At 33.9% G+C, this 26,086-nt stretch overlaps 1 protein-coding gene across 1 annotated transcript in view; it reads left to right on the forward strand.

The window, feature by feature from the left end:
- LOC129806736 (laminin subunit alpha-1) overlaps window positions 1-26,086 on the forward strand; it is a 138,152-nt gene that overhangs the window by 48,931 nt on the left and 63,135 nt on the right. Inside the window, exons 4-8 of the mRNA XM_055855508.1 lie at window positions 9,009-9,509; window positions 9,589-11,276; window positions 11,338-11,448; window positions 14,466-14,649; window positions 14,891-15,068. Of these exons, the coding sequence (XP_055711483.1) occupies window positions 9,009-9,509; window positions 9,589-11,276; window positions 11,338-11,448; window positions 14,466-14,649; window positions 14,891-15,068 (2,662 nt within the window). The remainder of the gene's footprint in view (window positions 1-9,008; window positions 9,510-9,588; window positions 11,277-11,337; window positions 11,449-14,465; window positions 14,650-14,890; window positions 15,069-26,086) is intronic.

Genomic DNA, 26,086 nt, shown 5'->3' on the forward strand with positions numbered 1-26,086 from the left:
TTTTAAAGACCAAATAAACTCAGGAAGATCTTCGAGAATATTTAGCCTGTAAAATTTCGCAGTATAGGAAATTTATGGTATGGACATGGACACTTGTAAGGACTTCTGGTCGATGATCCTAAGCATCCAAAGCCTTTATTGTGTGACAATTTGGGATGAATCTTTACTGCTAAATTTTACAGGCTCAGTAATCTTGAAGAATAGCTTGAAGCGCTTGGAGTTATTTTGACACTTACGATTGTTTTATTACTTATTTTGTTATATGCTTTAGCTAAGTTTTTAGCAGTCCAACCCTTGATAAGCAATAAGTCCGAGTGGAATATTCAGTTCTTTTTAAAAGTTAGACTACATTTTCCATTTTTTGAGCACACCAATGAAAAAAATATAATAAATTTCTTTTCGTCTCTGAATGAATTGTTGAAATAATTAGAGCCCCAATTTATTACGAGTAATAAGAGAATCGTTGGAGGGACCGTCACTAAAGGTGGGGTTGTCACTCCAAAATAAAATATTTTCTTGCAAATTTCTATTACCCTGATGCATATTGTGCGTAAAACAATTTATTATGGTAATGAACAGCGAATCATTTTCAAAAAGAGGTGTCGAAATAGAGGGTTCTATAAAAATTGTTTCCAAGCATTCGAATAAGTGAAACAAACGGACATTGAGAATTCATCGAATGTGATGAAAAATTATATAGAAATTCTTCAGCAAATTTTATTTTAGGAAATATAATAACTTGCAGCAGAAAGTTATGTCTTAAGGCTAAAATTTAAAACTTTTCTAAATGATAAGAAAATTAAAAATTTTATTAACATTATCAAGTTAGGAATCTTTGTCTAATAAATTGCCTTTAAATGTTTGAATGATTTTATTTCGCAATTCTCTTCGATAACCTAAACTAAATTGATTCTTACTTCTGGATTTTGTTGAATAAGTAAGCACATTGACGAATGATCTCAAATTCTTATTACCTTGTAATAAACTGCTCTCTCTTGGAGTTCTCTCTTGGAGCAGTTAATAGGGGAGACTGTGGCAAAGAGTCACAAAACGGATATTTTATTTTTTACAAACTACCCGTATGCCCCAGAAATTTTTAATTAGCGCAGTTTTATAGGAAATTTATTTCTCTACAACTTTGTGAAAGTAATTTTCCTCTATTTTGTAAGGTAATACATTTATCGAGCAGTTTTCTAAAAGGTAATTTTGTGACCCTTTGCAAAAATGCTGGAGCAAATAGTATCAGGCATGGGATATTATCACATTTTGATTCGCTTTGTTACGGGATTCCGTAAATTTAAAAAAAATATCTAGATAACATATTTTCATAGGAAATTTATTCATCTACGCCTTTGTAAAACACCGTTTTCACTATCTGAACGATAAAACGCTTTTCAAGCTATTTTAGAAAAAAAAAAACATACAAAAGACTGCAAATCGTTTGACCAATGCAAACAAGACGACGACACATGGCATTGACGTTTTTTTTTGCCGTGAGACATCATAAATTGTTTTGGTTTTTCTTACTTTTTGCTCCATACTTTTTGTTACTTTTTACCCCAAGTGGTCGTTCTTAATAAAAAGATTTTTTGAGAGAAGAATCTTTGTAAAATTTTAAAATAGATAGCGATTTCGTATTCAAAGAATCCAAATCATTTAGGAAATAATCATCAGTGCATAAATTTTGAGTAATAAGTAAGTAATAATTGATATATTCTTCAAGGAAAATATTTCAAAAATAGGGCTAAAAATTTTGTTATTTTTTATTTTCTATATTTCTTGTTCGAATTCTAAGAAACATACAATATGGAAGAAGGTCTATGAAAGCTATCTATGAAAAAAAATTTAAGCCGCTATTTCATTTATCTTGGCAGATAATGAATTTTGAATTTTTCGATTTGTGACTTTTTGCCCCAGTCTTCCCTAATGGCGCTGGCACACCTTTTCAATTGGATGAATTTCAATCGATTGAAATTTTACCTCTTACTCTTTCAAAGCGAAATAAAATATAGTATGTGTCTCTTTCTGTCAAATGAAAATTGAAATTGAAATTGAAATTTCAATTTTAAATTTCATGTGACAGAAAGAGACACCCATATTTGGTTTCAGTTTGAGAGAATAAGAGATAAAATTTCAATCGGTTGAAATTCACTCACTTGAAAAGGTGTGCCAGCGCCATAATGTTTGATTTTTTTAATATTCTTTAAAAGCATTAATTTTGTTTCCAAAAGCACAATGCTTTACTAACAACTTTCAATTTTTTTTTAATAATAGCGATGTTAATTTTGTTGTGATAAAAAGTAGAATTTCTCATATTTTCTTGAAATTTTGAATCCTTTTATATGAACCTATAAAAGGTGCTAAAGTAGCAATATAGATTGTCTTAGTCCAAATAGAAGGTTTTTGACCATCAAATACATAATTTAATTTTTTTTTATCTTGAAAATGATACACTGAACTCTAAGTAAAATTTATTAATCTTTACCTTAAGTCTTTAAATAGGCCTTTAAGTCTGATAAATATTCTGTAATTTTAAAATATTGCTGTATTTATTTTATTCCGTGAAATTTTCAGAAAAAAATATTGATTTTATTGAAGTGTCATCCCAATTAGCAAAACCGACTCCTTGTAGCGGAGAATTAAGTAAGTTTGACGTAATGATTTAGTAATAAATGGAACCCCTAAAAGTCATGTCTGAATTTGGGGAATCGTCAAGAAGAAATATTACGTTAGGTTTCCGCATAACAATTTCTTATAGTCAAATATCATATTTCTTCAATACCTTCAGGTAAAACGCTTCACAATAACTAAACAGAAATGGAAATATTCTTTAAAAATTTTCTTTAATTTGAATTAAATTTAATTTTTTTTAAGTTGAAAATTTTCTTTATCTTATAATTTAAGGATAAATTACAGTATAAGTTAATTGGCACAATAAATTGAATTATTTAGTATAATTGAGAAACATTTGCGTAAGTCAGTAGTCATTTAATTAATCTTCGTACAGTATTTATAGTGCTGATAAAAATAAGACAAGACCGCCGTTCCCTAAATTTAGTATCCGTGTTTATTTACCTTATTCAGCCCATTAGTAAGCACTCCACCCACCCATAAATGGCCAATAATTGCAATTTGTGTAGCAAGAATGGAATGTTATTGTTTCCAGCAAACCAACATGGAGCACATTCTCAAATCGTGCGTTTTTCTTGGAGCATCATCCCAAAATAGCCAATACAGGAATTCTCCAGTGTTAACTTCCTTAAAGGGCAATCTTGAGGAATTTTTTTTCAGTACCACAGCTTGAACATTTTAACAAAGGGCAATGCGCATAATTATGTCTTAAAGACACCTTCTTAGTTTTTCCCATACATAGTTCAAGCGGTTTTTTTTAATGGTACAATAAATTATTCTCAAACCATCAGCAGAATCATAATTTTCACACTAATAAAATTATATACTCGATGAGAACAGTTTCAGTCAATTTGTGATATCAATATTTCTCGCTTATGGGATAGATTTAGCCAGTAAATCACCATCTTTGACGATTCTTACCATTACAATCGATCATTTTGAGTTATTCTGCTTTTTTTTTTGCTCTCATCCTTGTACTTAGTGAGTATTGGATGTCTTCAAGAGTAGCTCTTGTCTTTCTGAAAGATCCCCATAAAAGGGAGAATGATTTCTTCAGAATGCTGGGTTGAATCTTCAGTACAGAGTGCCAATCCTTGATGGGAAAAACCATGGCTCGGAATGCCTTTTCGCTTTCTATCCCAGGTCCAACAAACTCTGAGTCAGACAGTACTGGTTTTCATGACCATTTTGTTAATTCAGAGACCGATCGGCATAAATAAAAGCACAAATCGCAATTTCATGTAGAGCATACACATATGCTATTGTTTGCCACTGTCTTCAATATTCATGCTTCTCAATTGGACTTAAAATAGAGGGAAAATGCTCGATATGCGTTGAAAATTGAAAGAAAATGAACAAATTTCTCTCAATTTACTTTATAATGAATGTTCTTTCTTACGAATATCATGAATCAGGAACTATTCTACTTGACAAGTGCAAAGGATTATTATTATTGCTGGGATAACATCCATTAGATTGCTAAGTCTCACCGGGTTTCATGAGACTTCTCTGTCTTGAACGGTACCATTTTTAGCTCACCAGAATTGCTTTTTCTAACTTATCTCCATCAACCAATAAAATATCCATGTTTAGTGGAATATAAACAAAACAAATGGTACATGCTAAATTATATTCTTTTCTTCATCAACTTATAATCACATATTTCGATTGAACCTTTGGTTGCATAATATCTATAAACTATAATATTGATATCTTTGAAAAGAAATTCAACAATTAAAATATTTCATATTCCTAACGATTTTTGCCGATTGTAAATTTGTATTATTTTATTGTACTGCAAGCTGTGATAGTCAGCAGGTTGCATAATTTTATGAAACGGTATACCCAAGCATTAAATTTTAATCAAAATATCAATATCAAATTTTATCGCTACATTTTATGGTAGGAGAATTCGTCTTACACTGATTTTTGAATTACAAGTGACACGGCATGAGGTCATAAAGACGTCGTTTGTACGTCTTTAATGTTACGTCACAAGAAATACTATATTTTGACCTAGACAACAATTAAACTGAAAATAGAGTAGTATCTCGTCGTCGCGTCGTTTGGATCAACAACTGTGCTAACTGCATTTGCTTTGTGTCTGCTTCCGTAGCAAATGACACATCGTTGTATGACGTTTGCAACACTGAGTGAGAGAAATCCGAAAAAGTTAAAATAACATTCCAGAAATGTTAATTTTACCCTGTATTATTTATCCGAAATCGGTGTAAATATTATGCATTTTAGGTGTATTATGGGTTAAAGTTAACCTTTTTCATGTTAATCTTACACGTAAAAAGGTGTAAAATTAACATTAAAAACTGTTGATATATTTTTGCACCTAAAATGCGTTAAAATTACGAGGAAAAAAAGTTAATCGCACCCTCTTTTTTTCTCAGTGAACGAATGCAACAAAGCAAATACGGTTATGACACTTACTGATACAACTGACGATATACAATCAATTTGTTTTCAATTTTTCACCGGCCTAGAGCTTGAACGGTAAGAGATATCAGCTTCCGGTCTTTGGTGATCCCCAATAAAAAAAATTATCTTCCGACGTTTTTTTCGTTTACCCCGGACTCCACTCCATCAATTCCAAAACCATGTTTTTTCGTTTTATTTCGAAAGCGGCTCCTACAATTTCTTATATTTTTGGATATGTTTTGGAGGTGGTACAAGTGAACATTTCATCTAAATATGTCTATGGGGTCCCAGTCAAAATCCCGAAAGCCAAAATCCCGAAAGCCAAAGTCTCGAGCGCCAAAATCCCGAAAGCAAAAATTCCGAATTCTTAAAAGTATCATAGCTACTCCCATGATTGTACCCGCGCCTTCTGGAGGCAAAGGGAAATCTTCTGTGTCTTGGGAAATTATTATATACATTTTCCTCCATATAATTTCATCCCTTCCAGGATTTTGAAAATTCAGGATTTTGTCTTTCGGGATTTTGGCTTTCGTGATTTTTTCCTTTTCGGGATTTTGGCGTTCGGGATTTTAGCTTTCGAGATTTTGCCTGCCACCGTGTCTATGACTTAAAGAAATTGCCATCTTTAATTTTTGGAGCCACTCTGGAAGGTCTATTTTTCAACCGATTTGGTAAAATTTGTGTTTTTGGAAAGGTTTTGAAATCTGTTACGAGTCAGTTTAATATCTGTAAATTTCTTATCTTCCTCGTATTTACATTTTTGTTTGTCTGTATGCTTTTGTAATTCATTTCAGAATATTCTCAATCTTAGATTTTGAAAATCTTTTATGATTTGAGACGATCAGAGCAGAAGTGGTCTCCTTTATACACATTTCCCTATTAAAACAGTACACGTCTGCTCTGAGCGTCTCATTTATGGATCAATTTAATCGCTAGTAAAGTAGTAAGCACCAAATAGCTATGTGAAAAATTTATTAATTTTCTTTGTCAATTCCTTTTCAATTGATTTTGAATAAGTTACAAATTTTGAAAATAATTGCCTTCGCGTATGCAATTATTATATGTGACTGATTGGGAATTCAAATTGTGGTTTTGGCAGTGCATAAACCCGGGATCTTCTTATGGCACAAATAGCCCCAGGCTGATCCTCGAGAATATTTAGCCTGTAAGATTTGACAGTAAAGATTTATCCCAAACTGTCATACACTGAGGGCTTACGAACATCGATTACAAGCCCTTTTCATAAATTTATTTTACCTAATCCTTTATCACCGAATTTTACAGGCTAAATATTCTCGAGGATCAGCCTGAGTCTATTTAGACCCTTACTTTCAGTTATGACTTATTAGGCGACTATAATATGACTAAGTTATTACATTAAACTTTTTGTTACGGTGCTCAGGGAGATCAGGCATTTAGGGATATTCATGTCTTTTGGATCTCTATCATTAGCTTTTGCTACTTGGGATTTGTAAAATTTCTAAATTCAGTGAGATTGCTGATATTCAGCTTTTTTACGTAATAATATGCAAGTCTATGACAGTAATGTAACTATTTTTTTCGTAAGCTACTGATTATTATCTTGGCCTTTATAGTTAATATATATTTACGTTCTCTTTTTTTATTTTCTTTTTAAATAAACATCAGCAAATATTGAATTAGTAATGATTTCAGCAAATTGAGCTGTATTTTGCTAAAAATAGACAATGAAAATGAAATTTGGTCATTGATCAAAATTACTTTTTTTATAGCTCCGGGTACCTTTTAGATCAGGAAAATTTCCAGAAGTCAATATTGAGGGCTCTGTCTTTCTCAAAACATTTTGCATATGTCTATCTCATTCTCTCGAACTCTTCTTATTTCTTTGAATGTCATAACAAATTCAATTTAGTTCAACCTAATTTTAAGTGCAAGAGAATAAGATAGACATATCGTCGGCTCCAAAGAAGACTATTGTAAGTCTAAAATGTAAACTTTACAGGAGAGAGCTTTAAAGTTTTTACAGCTAAAATTTATTTTTATTAATTTCACTGCAATTAATACAGTTTCAGTTTTTCAAACTATTGCATCATACTTACGCATTGAATATCTTCTGGTTAACGCTACTTTTAAGTTATTTACAGTAAAATTGTGGGCAAAAAACTCGATAATTGAGCACGCTGACTTCCAGTTTTTTTTTTTTTTTTTTTTGTAACTTTTCCAGAAATATCTTAATCAACATAAAATTTTGTAGGGATGTAGATCTAAGATTTTTGCATCCAGTGATACCATACAGCGATATTCAAAAAGTTTGAAAAAGAAAGGAATGTTCATTTTGAAGCCATTACATATCCTTTTTAATTATTTACTGATCAGTTTGAGTTTTTACTGAGCAATAATTTGATAATTTACTTAGCAAAAATGTTTATTTCTGTAAATAACTGGTTGAATTACAAATTGTATTCAGTTGCTTATGGCTTCGGCACATCTTTTAGATCAGGAAAATTTCATGAAGTCGAAATTCAAATCCTTTTCTTTCTCAAACCTATTGTATAGGTTATCTCACTCTTTTACATTCGAATACATTTAATGTACTCGATTTTTTTTTTATATTATGTTCTTTTTATTCTTTCCTTATATGTTTCCCTTCCAATTAATTTTCCTACCGCCTTTCCCAATTCTATCCTTCTAAAACAGCCGAAGCTAATACGTACTCTTCTTAGGAGTCCTTGCTGCGACTCACCTTTTCTCATCTGCAAAGCATTTAACTGATTATTATTTCTACTGTATGATATATGATTACTGTTTTTTCTTAAATTCATTAAATTGTTGTACAAATTATGTAAGGGCCTTGACAGACATGAGGATTAGCCAAGAGACGGCTTAGCGTAATTGTATTAGAAATAATGGTTAAAGTGCATTTACATCATTTTACACTAAGTCGTCTCTCGGCTTAAGTCGTAAGTGTGTCTAGGACATAACGGTCTATACGACTAATGATTCGGGATTTTCTGCCGTCTTGCCCGATGAAGGCGGTTGTGAAGTCGGCGGCAGCCGCAGATGATAAAAGAGAAATAAAATTAATATAATATTATTATTGTTCTTTTAAACATCATAACAAATTAAATTTAGCTCAATCGAATTTGGAGTGTGAAAGAATGTGATATGTAAAACGTTATTATTCGTGTTTGGTAGGGTAAGTGTGCTAAATTTCGGCATAGTTTCATGCAAGCGTCAAAGTCTCAAGTTTGAAATGTAATATTTTAAATACAAATTGATTTTTTTTATTCTTTCTTTTGTAAGAGTGTTGCTTGGAACCTTGTGAAGAGTTTACCGTCTTTATTTACTCTAAAATCATTCTTAATACATTTTAAAATGAATAAATATAGACATAGCTTTGGTGCCCTATTTCGGCCAACTTCATTCTCATAGTTCCTTGCCCTTCGGGTATTCTTCTATTATCTTTTTCACGTCATCTCGTTTGTCGAAGCTACATTTTTTGTTATTCTTTTGCATTGTATAATCTCTAGAGTATGTAAAATCTAAAAGTTCATGGAAATTCGTGGAACAAAAAAGGTGGCCGAAATTGCAAGCTGGCCGGAATTAGGCACACTTACCCTAATTTTTTCTAAAATCGTAAGCCAATTGAAAATGTTTTATCAGTACAATTTTAAATAACATTAAAAAAATATAGCATCATTTCCTCAATATCCTCAATACTTGAATTTATCTGCAAGATTTTGGGTGATTATAAATTCTCACCACACCCGATCATGCCTTTTCTGAGCTCATAAATCATAATGAGCAGTACGTAAAAGTTTTTGTAAATTTCCAAACACTTCTTTAAGTATTAATTAAAATTCAGCAAATGATCGTGTAGAATGAATTGTTTTCGATTTTTTATCAATAATATTTTTAAGAGTTATCTGCACCTTTTTTCAGTAAGTAATTAATATATAAAATTCCAGGTGTATCAAGTGCTGTATTTGATGATTAGAGCTGGGATTTCACCTAGGCCAGCTGCCTGGGTTTGGGAGAGATCTCTGGATGGGGTGAACTATGCTGCATGGCAGTATTTTGCATCATCTGTCCATGAGTGTGAACGCCAATTTGGGATGCTTGGTCATACTGGGAAATATATTTTTCGCGAGGATACAGAAGTCATTTGTTCCACTCAATTTGGAAAAGTACTTCCGCTGGAAAATGGAGAAATTCATGTTTCCCTGATTAATGGCCGTCCAGGTGCTAATTCATCATCAGCTGAACTTTTAGAGTTCTCTTTGGCACGATATGTACGACTGAGATTTATTAAGATGCACTCAATGATGACCAATAGGGCGGTGGAGTGGTTACTGGATGACAAGGCCATGGCCAAGAGGAGCTTTTATTCTGTGAAGTCAATTAGGATTGGTGGACGATGTGTTTGCTCTGGGCATGCCAAGGATTGTCACAATGCCAATTCAAAGGATGTAAGTATTTTAAAATGTTTGTGTACTTGTTGGATTTATTTATTGGAATTTTTATTTTATCCTTGGCTGTCCAAATTAGCTGGCCCAGTGTGAATGCCAGCATAACACCTGTGGAGCGAATTGTGATCGCTGCTGTCCACTTTACAATCAGCATCCCTATCGTCCGGGAAATGCTACCCATGCCAATGAGTGCGAAATGTGCCAATGTCATGGCCATGCAACTTCCTGCAAGTACAGTCCGGAAGTGCATCAGAAGGGATTGAGTGTCAATATGCTCGGAGAAGTGTCTGGAGGCGGTGAGTGCGTAAATTGCCAAAAATTCACTACAGGCGTTAACTGCGAGAAATGCTTAATGGGGTACTATAGACCCCACAATACTCCACCGGATGCCAAAATTCCCTGCCTTCCGTGTGAATGCAATCCACAGGGAGCATTTGTCGGATGTAATTCCATTGGGGGAGAATGTGCGTGCCGAGAGGGCTTTTCTGGACCGAAGTGTGATCACTGCGCAAAAGGATATCAAGGAGAGAATTGCACAAAATGCGAATGTGACGTGAGAGGAACAATGCCAGGAGGTGAATGTGAGGCTCACTGTCAATGCAAGCTGCATGTGGAGGGCAAAAATTGTGATACTTGCTCCTCAGGATTTTTCTCGCTGAGCTCCACAAATCCTGAAGGATGCATCAAGTGTTTCTGTTCAGGTGTTGGAATTTCCTGTCGAAGTAACGAGATTGAACTTTCGAGGATCTCTTCAGCAGAGAACTGGCGAATGACTGATCTTTCTCAGTCAATTGTGGCATATCCATCGAGGGACAATGCCACAGGCAATTTATTCTTTGGCCTGTATGAAATGCCCGAAGTGGAGAGTGTCTATTGGGTGGCTCCAGAAGTCTATTGTGGTAATCTCCTGACCAGTTATGGATCGAGATTCCTTGTTGATATTTCATGGGTGATAATTCGTGGGGATACCAGTGGAAAGGCAACATCCGGTCCTAATGTTATCCTCGTGGGAAACAATGGGATGAAAATCGCCTTTGGAGATGATGTCTTTAGAAATTCCAATACAACTCTGGAAACCTTCCTTACGGAAGACGGATGGTATCACATTCCAACCAGCGTGAAGGACATTGTGACCCGGCAACGAAGGACAGAATATCGCGGAGATCCAGTCACGAGAGTACAATTCATGTCAGTCCTCAGTGATGTTCAGAATATACTCATTCGTGGCACTTTTCACACCGATCAAGTGGAAAGTGTCCTCGAGGCTGTAACTCTATTCAGTGGAGAAACAATCCTCAGTGATGAGAGCCTCGTGGAGAAATGTGAATGTCCTCCCGGCTATGAAGGATTCTCATGCGAATCTTGCGCATTTGGATATGTGCGTATTGTTGAAAAGTCATCAGCTCATGAAAAACTCGGCAAATGCATTCCGTGTGATTGCAATGGACATGCAGAAACGTGTGATTTTGATACCGGAAGATGCTCAGAATGCCTCCACAATACATTTGGGGAGCGATGCGAACGATGTGCTCTGGGTTACTATGGCAGTGCACTGGAGGGAAATGTTGATGATTGCAAGAGATGCGCATGCCCCCTCGAGGAGAGTAGTAATAACTTTTCGCCAAGCTGCCAAGTGAAAACTCATGACATCAACCCGGTGCATAACTTTGTTTCCATGGACGGCGTTTTTACGCAAGTTAATTTTTCCGCCGATGATTACATTTGTACTCAATGTCCACCCGGGTATTCCGGAGACAAATGCGAAAGGTTAGGCTTAATTCTGATTCTTTTATGAATTTGATAAAATTTTGTTACCTTTTTTTAACAGGTGTGATAATGGATATTATGGAGAACCTACAGAAATTGGCGGGGAGTGCTTACCTTGCCCTTGCTCAGGAGGTCCATGCCATCCAATTACTGGAAGATGCATTATTTGTTTGTGAGTATAATTTGACCTTTAGTTGCGTAATTGTTAATTGTGATTCTTCTTATTAAATTAACAAAATCTCTATTTACTTCCCGTGATGATAAGATTACTCGAAAAATAGTAATTCCCTAATTCAATGATCAATATTTATTATTTTTTAATCTTAATCTATACCCTTAAGTGTTTCGGAACCTTCGGAACCGTAGCAAATGAAGCAAGCAAATTTTACGATTTTTTTTAAATATCTTAACTCAGGAAGTAATCAATGTTCAATAAAGAGAGATGGCAAAGCGTCCCAGCTTTGCGAAATGCTCGAACTCATGAGATAGAGCTCACCGTGAATTAGTTTTTTTGCATTATCTTTTGGTATTACTGATCTACTAGAGATCAAATTGATTCATAAATCACAAAAGCATTAGAAAATCAAAAAAATCGGTACTTAATCGACTAATTACCGATGGAGAACGATGCAGCCGGTTTCGAAATTTCAATATCTTTCCAAAAAATCCAAATATGACCAAATCGCTTAAAAAATGAGCCTTCCAAAGTGCTTGACTTTGACCTTCAATAATTCAAAATGGCGAATTTTCCGGTTATAGGTATGTTTGGGTGAAATGGGTGAAATATTCGCCTGGACTAGCTCTAAAACATATCCAAAAATCATTGGAAAATCTTGGGTCAATTTTGTGAAAAATCGAAAAACATGTTTTTAGGGGATTGGAGGGGAATAGGGGAAAAAGGGGAAAAACGTCTAGAGATATTGTTTTTTTTATTGGGGGTCATCGAAGACTGGAAGTCGATATCTCTTACTGTTTAAGCTCCAGAACAGTGAAAAGTTGAAAAAAAGACGATTATATAACTGCTCTCTCTTTGAGTGAAAGCAGTAAAAAAATTGGAGAAATATTTAATAATTGGCTAAAAGTCGTATGGTGCTAAAGGTGCTAAACGTGCTGGAAAATCGAACACTCCAAAAGTTGAATTATGAAAAACGGTTTTAGCTTAAATGTGATTAATTTCTTGAATGCCCGTGCTTCAAAATTTTACTCTATGAAAATATTTTTGATGATAATTTTATTGTATTAATGGTATAGGTAAAGCAAAATTTAGATAGACTCATTAGAAAACTACGTTAGTCACGCTCAACAGCCAACAGCAGCATAACCTTCAAGATCAGATCTTTCGATGATTTCCAAAATACAGAAATTCTCAAAGTTTCTGAATTCAGGAGTTTAAAAGCATTTTTTATTTCCAAGAATTTTAGAATTTCTGGATTAATCTCAAACCCAAAAAACAAGCGGGTTCCGGGATTTTTGGACTTTTAGGATTTTCAGTATCTAGGAATTTTCGTATTCCATAAGTGATTGGTTCCGTGGTTTTTGAAATTCCTCTGGCAATTTGGTAAAGAAGATTGTGAATGGTGCTTGAAGTCTGTAAGTTCTTAACAATCTCACCTACTAAAATTTTATGTCCTTCGATGCAGCCCAAACATTGCTAAAATATGTTTTGCCACTTCCTGATCACGAATTTACGGATGGCTGAAATGTTAGACTTTATTTCAAGGACTTACTTACTTCGACGGTTCGCTACAAGTGACATTCTCACTTTTTCATTCTACACTAGTTCTCACTAATCCCTTCCACTAGTTGGGTCAGAAGTTCACGAAATTTAAAACGCCATGTCTCCCGTTCTACTTGATCTAATTTGACGAGTAATGGCTTCTACACACTAGAGAAATTTATACACTGAGAAAAAAAAGAGGGTGCGATTAACTTTTTCCTCATAACATTAACACTTTTTAGGTGTAAAAATATATCAACATTTTTTAATGTTAATTTTACACCTCTTTAAGGGTAAAATGGGTAAAATTAACATGAAAAAAGGATAACTTTAACCCCTAATACACCTAAAAAGGGTATTATTTACACCGATTTCGGATCAATACTGCAGGGTGGAATTAACATTTCCGGAATGTTATTTTAACTTTTTCGGATTTCTCTCAGTGTATCCATATTGAAGAGTTTTTCTTACACAGGTGTAGGGGATTTTCTTAAAAATGGACATAACTTTCACTAGTGTATAGAGGCTATAAGGGCGCAGAAGATAGCTCTCACAGAAACGCTACAACTGTCTAAAACATTCGAACTTCGTAGAACTAACGCTTGGGGCGTCACAGTCGGAAACCGATTTTCATAACATATAACACAAATTATTTTGACTTGATATTTCGATCTTGATATTTTTTTATGCATAATTTAGATTAGAGAAAATTCATATCTGTATTTCGCCCATACAACATTTTTTCTTAAGTAATGTCATCTTATCCGATTTTGTCGTTTTAGTGTAAAAAGATGATTTTTCCCATAATAACGTTGCTAAAGTATGCAAATACTGATATGATCGCTTTTACTCGACCACGTTATTGATAATAAGCTTTAAGAGAAAGTTTTCACAAAATTCAATCATTCTTTGACATTGTTGTAGTTCGTTATATGGCCACAAGAGACGTTATGGTCAAAAAACGTGTTCCAAAATAAATTAATTGGATTATCTTGGTTACGGAGCAACCGTTAAGATCAAGTTTTGGGGTAAAATTATAGAGGAGATTCTGGTCTATATTCATACATTATCTTGTGACAGTTCATCAAAATTTTCTTAGATAATTTTATTTAAAGAAAATTGTAAATACTTCACAAATTTGATTCCAAAGCTATATACATAATGGCCGTAATTTCCAATAATTTTTGTACTCTTCCTCTTGATAGATTTGAATATCAAATTTTGATATGTTGCTTTAAATCCTTTAAATATATTTCTTGAATTTAAAAAAATATTGAAGGGAAATAGAGAAATTTATTTTTATATTGAAGCAAATTGGTTACGATTGAGTAGAAAAAGCTGTTAAATATGGACAAATATATTTTTCTAATGTGTAGAGGACATAAAACTTGGATTTTAACAGGCTTTTAGTTTTTAAAATAATCGTTTAATATTTGTCTTCGACAAGTTCCTAAAGTAATTCCATGTTTCAGGGGTAATACGGAAGGGTGGCAATGTGAAAGGTGCAAGCCTGGTTATTGGGGAGATCCAGAAAATGGAGGCTGCAATCTCTGTGAATGCTATCAGAATGGATCAATCAGCAGCATTTGTGACTCGGATACGGGTCAATGTATCTGCAATTCTCGTTTCACTGGACAAAAATGTGATGAGTGTGCTGTAAGTAAATTCTTGCTCAATTAAAATTGTCACTAAACCTTAATATTTTAAGTGTCTTCAAATTGCAATTTAGATTTTATTATTCGTGTGCATAGTTTTCAAATTGTCATTGAGTGGAAAAACAATTCTCACTGAATCACTGTGGGCAGTGAAGTGAGGGAGAGTAAAGAGTGGATTTATGCTGAAACACCATGTGCTTTCAATTTAATTAATCACATTCCTTGGATATCTTCCTTGGCAGGCGGGCTATGGAAATGCATCACTTGATTGTCCAGCATGTTTGTGCAACATGAATGGATCAACAACGGGAGTTTGTGACTCCATCACTGGACAATGTTCCTGCAAGAACGGCGTGGAGGGTCTCAAGTGTGATCAATGCATGGAGACCTATCATGGATTTGGCGAGAATGGCTGTCAAGGTGAGTGAAATTCCACAATTTATTGCTCCTAAAAACCAAGCAATAAGGAAAATCTTAAAATGAGTGTCAATTTAGAGTGGTTGTTTATGAAAATTAACCCAAAAAAAAAATATCATACAGGAAATTATCCAAAACATTATTTTCTTGAGAGATCTATCTATTTGCCAGTTTCAACCTCTTTGTTATTCTTTGGAAGCACTTGGCGAGTGACAAAGTCGATTTAATTTAAGTAATTGCCCATTGGCACAGAGCCATTATCTATCAGATGCAACTAAACATAAGTATGAATTGTCTCATTTTCCCCGTTACCTCAAGTCCTCTTACTTTTTTCCTTTTGCTTTTGTGTGTCTCATGGAGGCATCGTCTTGTCGTCAATTTGTCTACTGCTCAACCAATCTTTAGCAGCTTGGATGAGACAGTTGAACATTGCGACTGTCAGATTTTCTACTGATATTAGCAACATAATTAATTATTCTACAATTAATTTTCAAATTTTATTATAAATCTGTAATAAATGTGCAGAATTGTTCAGAACAATTAGCACAACTTTTGCCAGACTAATTGAGTTTGCGGAAAAGAATGTACATTTGTATGTGGAAGTTTTTTTTACAGAAAATCTCAAGAAAATCAAGATGGCGGCCGTGTAAATCAATTTTGATCTAAAATGTATTTTCTTTAAATTTTCTAGTGAAAGATTTTTACTAAATGTGGATAATTTGATGTTGTTGGAAAGGTTTTGAAATTCTCTACGATCTGTACTTTAAAAACATACTTAATATTCTAACACTACTTTCTAAAAAATAGAAATGTGGTTTTAAAATGAATTTTGTCGAAATAGGAATTTTACAGCGTAGTCTGACATTTTTAACATGATTGTCCAGACGGGAGACTTGTTCCGAATACCGTTTATGTATTTTTAATTTTAAACAGAAATAAAAAGGGATTAGCCAAAACATACACCATATAGCCGTAAAAATTACGATAGGCTAAAAGGAGGTTGATAATGCAGAAGCACTTTAGTACAGTAAAGTGCTAAAAAAACATGTTCATTTTTCATTGGAATAATACCATAACTCAGATAAATCTGAGTTTGTTTTTCATACCAACATTCATTTGTTCAAGTCATTTTATAAAAGCTATTTTTGGTAAGAAAATGATCTGAGAAACTGGAATTTAGTACATATTTTAAAATTCTAAAACGAAGTATCAAAACTGGACTGGAAACGCTCACTAATGGCATCTACACAGTTTGAAAAATTTTCGTCAAAACGGATTAATTTGCTTTGTTTTGTTTATTTCTTTTACAATAAACCTTTGATGTCAGCTTTTGCATTTTAGCTTCATTTTTAAATTTTCTTAGAATAAAGTTTAAAATTTGTATTTCCCGGATATTCTGATAATTTAAATCTATTTTACTGTAGTGCATTGTTCATTTAGTGCAAAATATTTCCTTTGCAGACCTACGAAATGCTCTGCATTTTTATTGCTCGAACTCCACAGAGAGAGAGCAGCATATACAATCCATCGATTTTGATTTATATATATATTTCGACTCCTTACCGATCCAAGGTGTCGCATTTTAGTAGAATTTTGGAAATATGTAGTTTCGTATGTGTCCGTCCGCCCTTCCGTCTGTCCGTCTGGCTGTCGCTAGCTCTAGAGGCCAAACGGTTAGAGATAGATACTTGAGACCTCCTTATAAATCGACCCTGGTACAATTAACATGTTCCTAATTTCTTCCTACCCTTTCTGTTCCCCACCTGAACCATTTCTTGACATAAATAACGACACACTGTTTATCCGTTTGTCCGTACGGCTGTCGTCAGCTCTAGAGGCAAAACGGTAAGAGATAGCGATGTGAGACCTTCGAAGGTTCCTAATTTTTGGGAGCCATTTTTTTGGAGATTGCTGAAAAAGAAGTCGTGGGATTTTTTACATTCTTGAATATGTTTTATAGGTTGCCCAGGCGGACATTTCGTCCTTATACGAAACCTTGAATCATTCCTATAATAACGTTTCTTCAAGGTCAAAGGTTGAAAAGGCTTTAGACATTTCTTAACCAAATGGGTTCATGTTTGGATTCGTTGGAAAGGTCTTGGAATTCCTGACAAGCCTAGATCGATTTCAACCCGTTATGAATCATCAACTCCATGGCAAGTTGTCTATTTTATGTAAAGTTAGTACTATTTGAAGTCAGCTCATGTATTCAGCTCACACAGCTTGCAGGTGAAAAGTATTTCGACAGAAATCTGGTTATTATTAATCGTTTCGTGGCTTAAAATTAATTTTGTCTGTGACAGCAACCAGGGGACAACGGACAAACACACAAGTGAGGGGTGGTTTGGATTCCCATCGTTGTCTATTGTCTCTCGAGTTCGAGTGCGCTACGTAGCTTCTCAAACTATTGGGAAACTTCCATGTCTTCCAGTCTTGATCACCTCCAAGAGAAAAGCTTTCCCTTACTTCAACAAAATATGAAAGACTTGACTACTGATGAAGGCTTGGAGACCGAGCCGAAAGCTTTGGAGATAGTTGATGTGTTTCCCTGAGTGATTGTCTCTTCCCGACGACTTCCGGATTTCCCTATTATTGTATGAAAGAAGGACTTCCTTCCACAGATTGAGTCTGACCTTCTCCGGAGCTTTGTCAAGTGGTTTGACAGAGTCACAAAAGCTCCTGCGAGACTTCAGCCTTGCTCTTGGTTTTTTGTAACCATGGAGAAGATGATTTGGTTCAGAAAGAACTTTGGAAATCTCTCTACTGGAGTTGATTTGTCTCCTCACCCGTGTTGGAGCAATTACTGCTAAGCAATAAAGTTTGTCCACCTTGAGCTTTGTGGGTGAGGTATTCGCTTGTTCTTTCGTCACTCAATTTAAGCCTCGTGGTGCAAAGATCAGTCAGTCCCCGGAGACTGTCCAGGAGTACCGATTTAGTTCTGTTGAAAGCCCTAAATGTGCGTGGAGGTTCCTTCCTTGATCCCAGAAATCTAGTATGTTTATCCGTTCACAGAGTTCAGTATCCTACAAAAGGGGTACAGTCCTAGATTTTGAAATATTTCACGTAACGGTCAGAAATACAGGAAAAATCCCATATGAATCTGTAAATGTGAGATTTGGCGTCAACAAAACAAGACACATGCCAGGAAGATGAGTACCGGTTCATAACCGAGAACTATTTTTATCCAAAATTCAATTTTATTTTGATACGGTGAAAGATTCCCCAGAAAAGCTATGCAAGCCATTGTGAGAAGGCGTCGACCTCGGAGCAGACCTGGGACAAGGTGGCTGAATAAAATTCAGGATCTTGCGTGGGAGCGCCTTGGGATCGAATCCGAACATCTTCCTGAAGTGGCGGAGGATCGACAAGCGTGGGCTGCTAATTTGGATGTCATGGGCCCGCGACCTCAATAGGGATAAGCGGTTGAAAATGAATGAATGAATGAATTTTGGTTCAGTATTTTCGGTGATCTTTTGAGTGATTCATAAATCGGTTCAAATCTATTATGAACCGGTAAAAAATTTTCGTCTGGAAATAACTTCTAGTATAAGGTAAGGGCAGAATCACATTGACAGTAAAATGCTCACCGTATTTCGTTAATTTACGCATTTTCATTGCAATTCTTATGCAAATTCTCGATTACCGTATTACCTTATCTCATACTCGGTGGCACTAGGTGAAAATAATGTAAGAAATTTGAAGAAATAAAACAAAAATTCGATAAACGGTGAGCAAAAAAAGCAGTTTTGTTTTTCCTCACCGTTTATTGAATTTTCGTTTTATTTCTTCAATTTTCTTACATTATTTTCACCTAGTGCCACCGAGTACGAGGTAAGGTAATACGGTAATGAAAAATTTGCGTAAGAATGCAATGAAAATGCGTAAATTAACGAAATACGGTGAGGCTACGGCGAGCATTTTGTCAATGTGATTCTGCCCTAACGCTTAAAACTGTTTTGGGTGATCTTTGGAGTGATTCATAAATGAGTTCAAATCGGTTGAGAACCGGTAAACGCTAAACGATATCGGGCACTTTGCAAAGTTTAGGACGCTTTGACACCCCTTTTCTACTATTTTTATTGGTATTCTGTATTCTTTGTGTGGTAGCTATGCAAGGTTGCATTTCGTCAGTGCCAATCATTCGTGGGAATTGTCTTCCAAGCTAGAGATTTGTTTATCAGGAAAAGATTGTTTGGAATGTTTCTGAAGGACCGCAATTCGCTTCTCACTTTGGAAAGTCTATGGCACAAATATTCGTCTTTTGAAACTTTTGATGAAAATAATCTAAAAATTCTTATTATTTCGCACAGATATTTAATGTTTGGCTAACACTGTCGTTTTAGGTACTACAAGAGTATGTTGCATTATATACTGTATATAGGCATGTTATGTGTGATCAGTGATGTGTAGCTTACAACACTCTTATTAATGAATCAACAGGTTTTACTGAAGAATGTCTCATTCTATGGAAAAATACCCCTCCATAAATCTTCTTTTTTTTTTTCTTCTTAAGAATGAAATTTAACTCTGCTGTGCATCATTTCAATGTTTCATCTTCATCAAATGCTGAAAGAACGTTCTATTTGACATTTTTCTCTTTTGTTTTCATCTTAATCAGCACTAAAAGTATAATTTGCATAAATCAGATAGGAAGCTTTAAAGACTTTTGAGACATGCTATAGTACAATTATGGTTTATTTATTTTGTTCACTGGAATTCCTCTTTTTTTTTTAAATAAATGTCTAACATAAGAAACATTAAATGGGGTATTTTTGATCTTAGGTTCTTTTATGCTCTTGCCTTCTGAAGTGTCGTTTTTGTGGGTGGGGTAAAAATGATGACCAAGAATCAGAATAACACAGAAATTATCTTGTCGAAAGTATTGTCCAACAAGGTTGTTCTCTTGCTGAGCTTGGAAGATAGGAATATGAAAAAGAAATCTCAATAATGTATTATTGTCGGATGGCTTAAGGGCGGTTTAGAGGAATAAGGAGGATGAATTATTGCTAAAAGTATCGAAGGAAGAGATTAAATTGACAATTATCTTGTCACCACAATCACGGCAACATTTGTATGTACCTGGTAATCTCCAGGTTCTATGAATTTGTGTCTCTTCTTTGGATAATTTTTGCTTAAATCTTCAGGGATGAAAATATGTGCATAGGAACGAACATGAAGGTTAAAAGGTTACAGTAGATCGCTGAAGGGGTTATGTAACTAAAGTTTCTGATGAGAACCGTTAAAATGTTTCCCTTTTTTTCTACATGTATGCATATTTTCTCAGTCCGGCAAGTTTTTCCTCTTCTATTTATGTATCCATCGTCAGTAATTTACTTTGTCGACTCAAAAGAGGTGGTTTCTGTACTTTGCAAATGTAGCATTGTCTATTAAGGAATGGAACATAGAAGACGATTGGTTTAATTTATACATTTTAACATAAGAGTCAGATTTAAAGTGGAATATTTATGTGGTCCTGCATGCAAAGTGGAAAGAAAGTAATTTTTGAATTGAACTTTCGCAAGTATTTCATAATAAATCAGTTAGTCTTATTCGCCACTGAAGTAAATAGGAGATATGTACATAAGAGATATCTCTCAAATGAGAGATTTAATACATTTAAATTTATGTGAATATTGTAGGTGTGGTTCATGGGATTAAAGTTCTCGTTTTTTTTTCTTAAGTGAATTTTCTAAGATAAAACGGATAGAGAGTGTAGAGTGTACTTCATATGTTATAAAATCGAGGGGTTAATCACTAGACTAAGCAAAACTTTAATTAAAAAAAAGTAATAATAGGGTAAGTGTACCAAATTTCGGCCAGCTTACAATTCCGGCCACTTCTATTGTTCCTTGAATTTCCATGAACTTTTAGTTTTTGCATATCCTAAAGATTATACAATGCAAAAAATAACAAAGACTGTTGCTTCGGCAAATGTGATGATGTGAAAAAGACATTGGAAAAATTCCGGAAGGGCAAGGAAATATGAGAATGAAGGTGGCCGAAATAGACCACCAATGCTATGTCTACATTTTTATTCATTTTAAAATGTATTAAGAATGATTTTAGGGAAAATAATATCGATAAGCTGTTTACAAAGTTCCAAGAAACACTTCTTAAGAAGAAATAACAAAAAAATAATTAATTTTAATTAATAATATTACATTTCAAACTCGAGACGTTAGCGCTTGCATGCAACTATGCCGAAATTTGGTACACTTACCCTAGAAGTCTAGCCTCAGTTATATTAAAAAAATCATAAACAAGTTTAAAGTTAAGATTAGGGTAGAGTCAGTACTTTTCGCCACCCTTAAGCTTTTATGGCCTCCTTAGGTGTAAAATTTTTGTCAGACTAAAATGAATTATTGTATAACGATACTTTGAATCAACATCTATCTAAATATCTAGGATACTTTTCGAAAATTTTAGTGAAACTCATTGAAAAATTTGCATTTTCACCAATTGTTCTTGTTTCAATACCTTTCGCCACTTATTTTAAAATGAATTTTAAATAATTAAGAGACATGATAACCAATTGAAAGAGTAGAATAGAGCATATTATGAGTGTAGAAGTACCATTTATTATTAAATTCCTTAAATTAGTCGTTTTATCTTAGGTGGCCAAAAAGTGCTTACATGGCGAAAAGGGCTGACTCTACCCTATTCCAGTATTTTAAGTGTGGATGACTTCCCCTCCATCCCATTCAAAACCATGTTTTCTTGATTTTCCTCGAAAACTCCTTCTAAGATTTCTTTTATTTTTGGATATGTTTGAGAGGTGGTTCAGGCGAACATTTCGTCCAAACATACCTATTACATAAAAAATTGCCATCTTGAATTTTCGTAAGTCAATGTTTAAATGGTCTTGAAATCAGTAATAAATCCGTTAAACATCCATGAATGAGTTATCTTTCTCGTGTCTACATTTTTTGTTTGTCCGCATGATTGTGACTCATGCCAGAACATTCTAAAATGATAATTTCTTTACCAGTTTTTATTTATTTTGGAATGCTTTAATAATTTAGAAGAAATAAAGAAGAAGATTTATAGAAAAAAAGGGGGTGCGATTAACTTTTTTCCTCGTAACTGTAACACTTTTTAGGTGTAAAAATATATCAACATTTTTTAATGTTAATTTTACACCTATTAAGGGTAAAATTAACATGAAAAAGGGTAATCTTAACCCATAATACACCTAAAAAGCATAATATTTACACCGATTTCGGATCAATACTGCAGGGTGAAATAAACATTTCCGGAATGTTATTTTAACTTTTTCGTATTTCTCTCAGTGTGTAATCCTGACGTGTAATACAAAGAATAAATAAGCGAGTAGCCCCTCGATTGTACAATACACAGCGAGTGCATTTGAATGAAAAAGAATCTCGGTACTCTTGGTACTCCTTCGTCGTGTGATGACTGCCTTATATAAGAGATATGTGATTAAATTGAATGCCATTTAAATGAGAAGACTTCATGCTCTAGAGCCACTCAAATTGCCCATCAAGTAGCGCTCAACAACGTCATCCCAATGTTGAGATTCACGATGCACTCGATAATTTCATGGTAATGTGAATTCATTTGATAGATTTTCAATTATACCCACAATGTTATTAGTAAAAGCTTACGAGATCTAATGATAAATCTCTTTGATCGTGTATAAATCAAAAGTTACTACATATAATAATTAAAATTGACTCCCATGATATCTCTTGATTTTTCAATAATGCAGATACTTTTGGTACCAATGTGCATGATTATTTATTTAAATTAGTATGTTGTGCATAGTAGAAATCTCAATTGATTTATTTCGTGTGATTTGTTACAATCAAACCACAATCAATTTAGAAAGTTGTCAGGTGAGATCTCCTACACAAACTTTTTAGGATCTCATACAGAAATAGAAGCAACTGGCATGAATGATTTCCATTGCAATTTCTATATTTAGTATCTCTTAAAGTCATTTTGGATTCCCTTTCGAACATCATTATGTTTACACTATGTGTTGTGTGCATCAGACTTGCCTCAATTGTGGGTGAACCTGCTAAAATTGAGATAATAAGTTTTCCTTTAAGTGATCATAAAATATTTTATGACCTAATACATATTTTAATATAGTTTTATTATTTATTAAAAAGAAAATGTGCTTGGTTTTTGCTATTTTCTATAAAGCTTGTCTCTTCAAGATTTGCTTAACTTTATAGAATTTTGACGATCTATTTGCTTCAGCCCTTAAGGCAAGTTCAAGTGTCACGTAGAACCCGTCAAAGGAAGTTTTAGATAAAAAGCAATTCATAACAAAACAAGAAAATCAAAAAGACCAGTTCCAAGATTTTTCACATGTCCTATAAATTCTTTATCATTTTGAATACTATGTTTGTCGACTTCCGGTCTTCGACGACCTCTCCATACATTCATTTTCTTTTTCATTTTCGGGATTTTCGGATATGTTTTGAAGGCACACAAGGTGAAATTTCATCCTTAAACACCTATGTTCGAAAAACATTTCGATATCGAATTTTCGAAAGTCAAAGTTTAACCACTTAAAGAGTGTATTATTTTTCAACCGATTTACTTAAATTTGGACTTTTTTTTGAAAGATCTTGAAATTTAGAACTCGACTGCAACGGATTTAATCGGCAATGTACCTGTAAATGATATACTTTTCTCGAATTTCCTTTTTTTTGTCCTTATGCTTGTTACTCATACTAAAATATTTTCAAATGTGATTTTCTTATGAATCTTTTTTTAATTTTGGAATGTTTTTCTTTATAAATCAATTTAATCGGTAATAAACCGGTCTGCATCTAAAAACCATGTGAAACGATATTACACGGACAGATCTTTCTCGTAAGTTCAAGAATTCCGCAAAGCTGGAACGCTTTGCCATCTTTTTTGCTAAATCTTTTTATTTGATAGAAGTTTCAGTAAATTATGTGTAAATATTACTGGTACTATTCAATAATCGGCATTCAGAGATAAATTTCAATAATTTTAAACGTTTCAAATATATATATTTTTTCCTGGAGGGGAATTCTATAAGTATGACAATGTCATATGATGAATTTATAAAGTAAATTCTGCAAAAGTATAGAAAATGTGACTTAAGTCAATAATCGAGAGGGTTCATAGAGCTATTTGTAATGGTCATTCGATACTTTAATGTCGTTCTTCTCCCGAGTTTAACTATGAAAATTTGTCATATGTTATTGTCATATTTTTAGAGAAATCCCCTTCTGAACACAAATTCAGAAACAGTCTGACAATGTCATACTATTAGAGAATATGCCCTATGTAAGGGAATTCTGTAATTTTTATGGCATTGTAACACCTCATTTCGACACTTGACAATAGCAAAATCGTGGAATTTTTATCATATCATATGAGTTCGAAAATGAAATCTCTTTACTTAAAGATATTTTGCAAATACAGTATGTTTTGGTATTAGTCGATTTATTTTATAAAGTTGATTGCCATTTGAATTTCCAGGAATCTCATATATATAACCTTGTTACATGGCAATATCACGGTTACAGAATTACTTTTTCAAAAAAGTTCTTCTGAGATTTGAACGAAATTTGTCATATGACATTGCCATTATAGAATTCTTCTACTGGACAGAGTTTGAGTTACCTATCGTAACTTCCTTTATACTCAGAAAAGTGTAGAAATTATAAAGTATAATTCATATGTAATTAAAAATTTCTTTTCGTGGCTATTTCTTTTGTGATAACGTATTACATGTCTGAGAGTGTTGTTTTGATAAAATCCTTAGACTGTATTTGGTTTAGAAGTTTAACACTTTTTAAAACCCTAACTAAAAGTGTCACGGAGGGACCAAGTGGCAGCCGCTGCCATTTATCGGATTTTACAAAATATTTTGATATTTTTACTTACATTTTAACATTCGGAACTTTAATCAATTATTTTCTGATGTCTGAATCAGAAATTTCATCTCCTTTGTTACTGTATTTAAAGATTTCTGACCATTCGATGTTTTCATCTTGATTAGAATCATAGAGTAATGCTTTTTCATCGAAACGGTCACAGTAATTCACTGAATTTTCATTATTTTTCTTCCTAATAATTTGCAAAAACACTTTCTAACTTTTCTTTTAAGGTTTTTACTCATTAACAATCAAGAAAATTACGTCTGCAAAACGTCAAACTCTCACATAAAATGCATATGGCAGCAACTGCCACTTGGTTCTTCTAAGTGCAGTTTTTTGTTTTTACGATATAGGGTAAGTGTGCCAAATCTCGGCATAGTTGCATGCAAGCGCTAAAGTCTCAAGTTTGAAATGTAATATTTTTAATACAAATTGAGTTTTTTGTTACTTTTTTGTAAGGAGTGTTGCATGGAACCTTGTAGACAGTTTATCGTCTTTATTTTCTCTAAAATCATTCTTTATATATTTTAAAACGAATAAAATTGTAGACATAGCATTTTTGGCTTATTCCGGCCACCTTCATATTCTCATAGTTTCTTGCCCTTCCGGAATTCTTCCAATGTTTTTTTTTCAGATTATCTTGCTCGTCGAAGCGATATTTTTTATTATTTTCTGTATTGTATAATATCTAGAGTATGTAAAAACTAAAAATTCATGGAAATTTGAAGAACAAAAATGTGGCCGGAATAGCAAGCTGGCCGGAATTTGGTACACTTACCCTATTTATATTAATATTTAATTTTTATTGAAAATTTTATAACGAAAAAATAGCCAGATAAATTTTGCTCGCTATTCAATCAGGCCTTCAGGCGAGATGATAAATTCTTCATCATAAAAATGAAAATTGAAAACAAAATTGGCAGCGGCTGCCTCTAGGATCCTTCCAAGTGGTAACAGGGCTATAAGTGTTAACAGCTTTATTTGGAGTATGATCAGCTGATCAAGCGATCTGCAATTTGCTCGGTACTGATCAGCCGTTCTACCAATGCCATCAGACGGGGAATTGTGTTGTCTGTCTTAGGGTGGTGTCACCACTTCTCGCCAGTGACCCACTTCTCTCCACCTTTAGTTAAA

Source organism: Phlebotomus papatasi, chromosome 3 (assembly GCF_024763615.1).
Source record: "Phlebotomus papatasi isolate M1 chromosome 3, Ppap_2.1, whole genome shotgun sequence".
NCBI lineage: Eukaryota > Metazoa > Arthropoda > Insecta > Diptera > Psychodidae > Phlebotomus > Phlebotomus papatasi.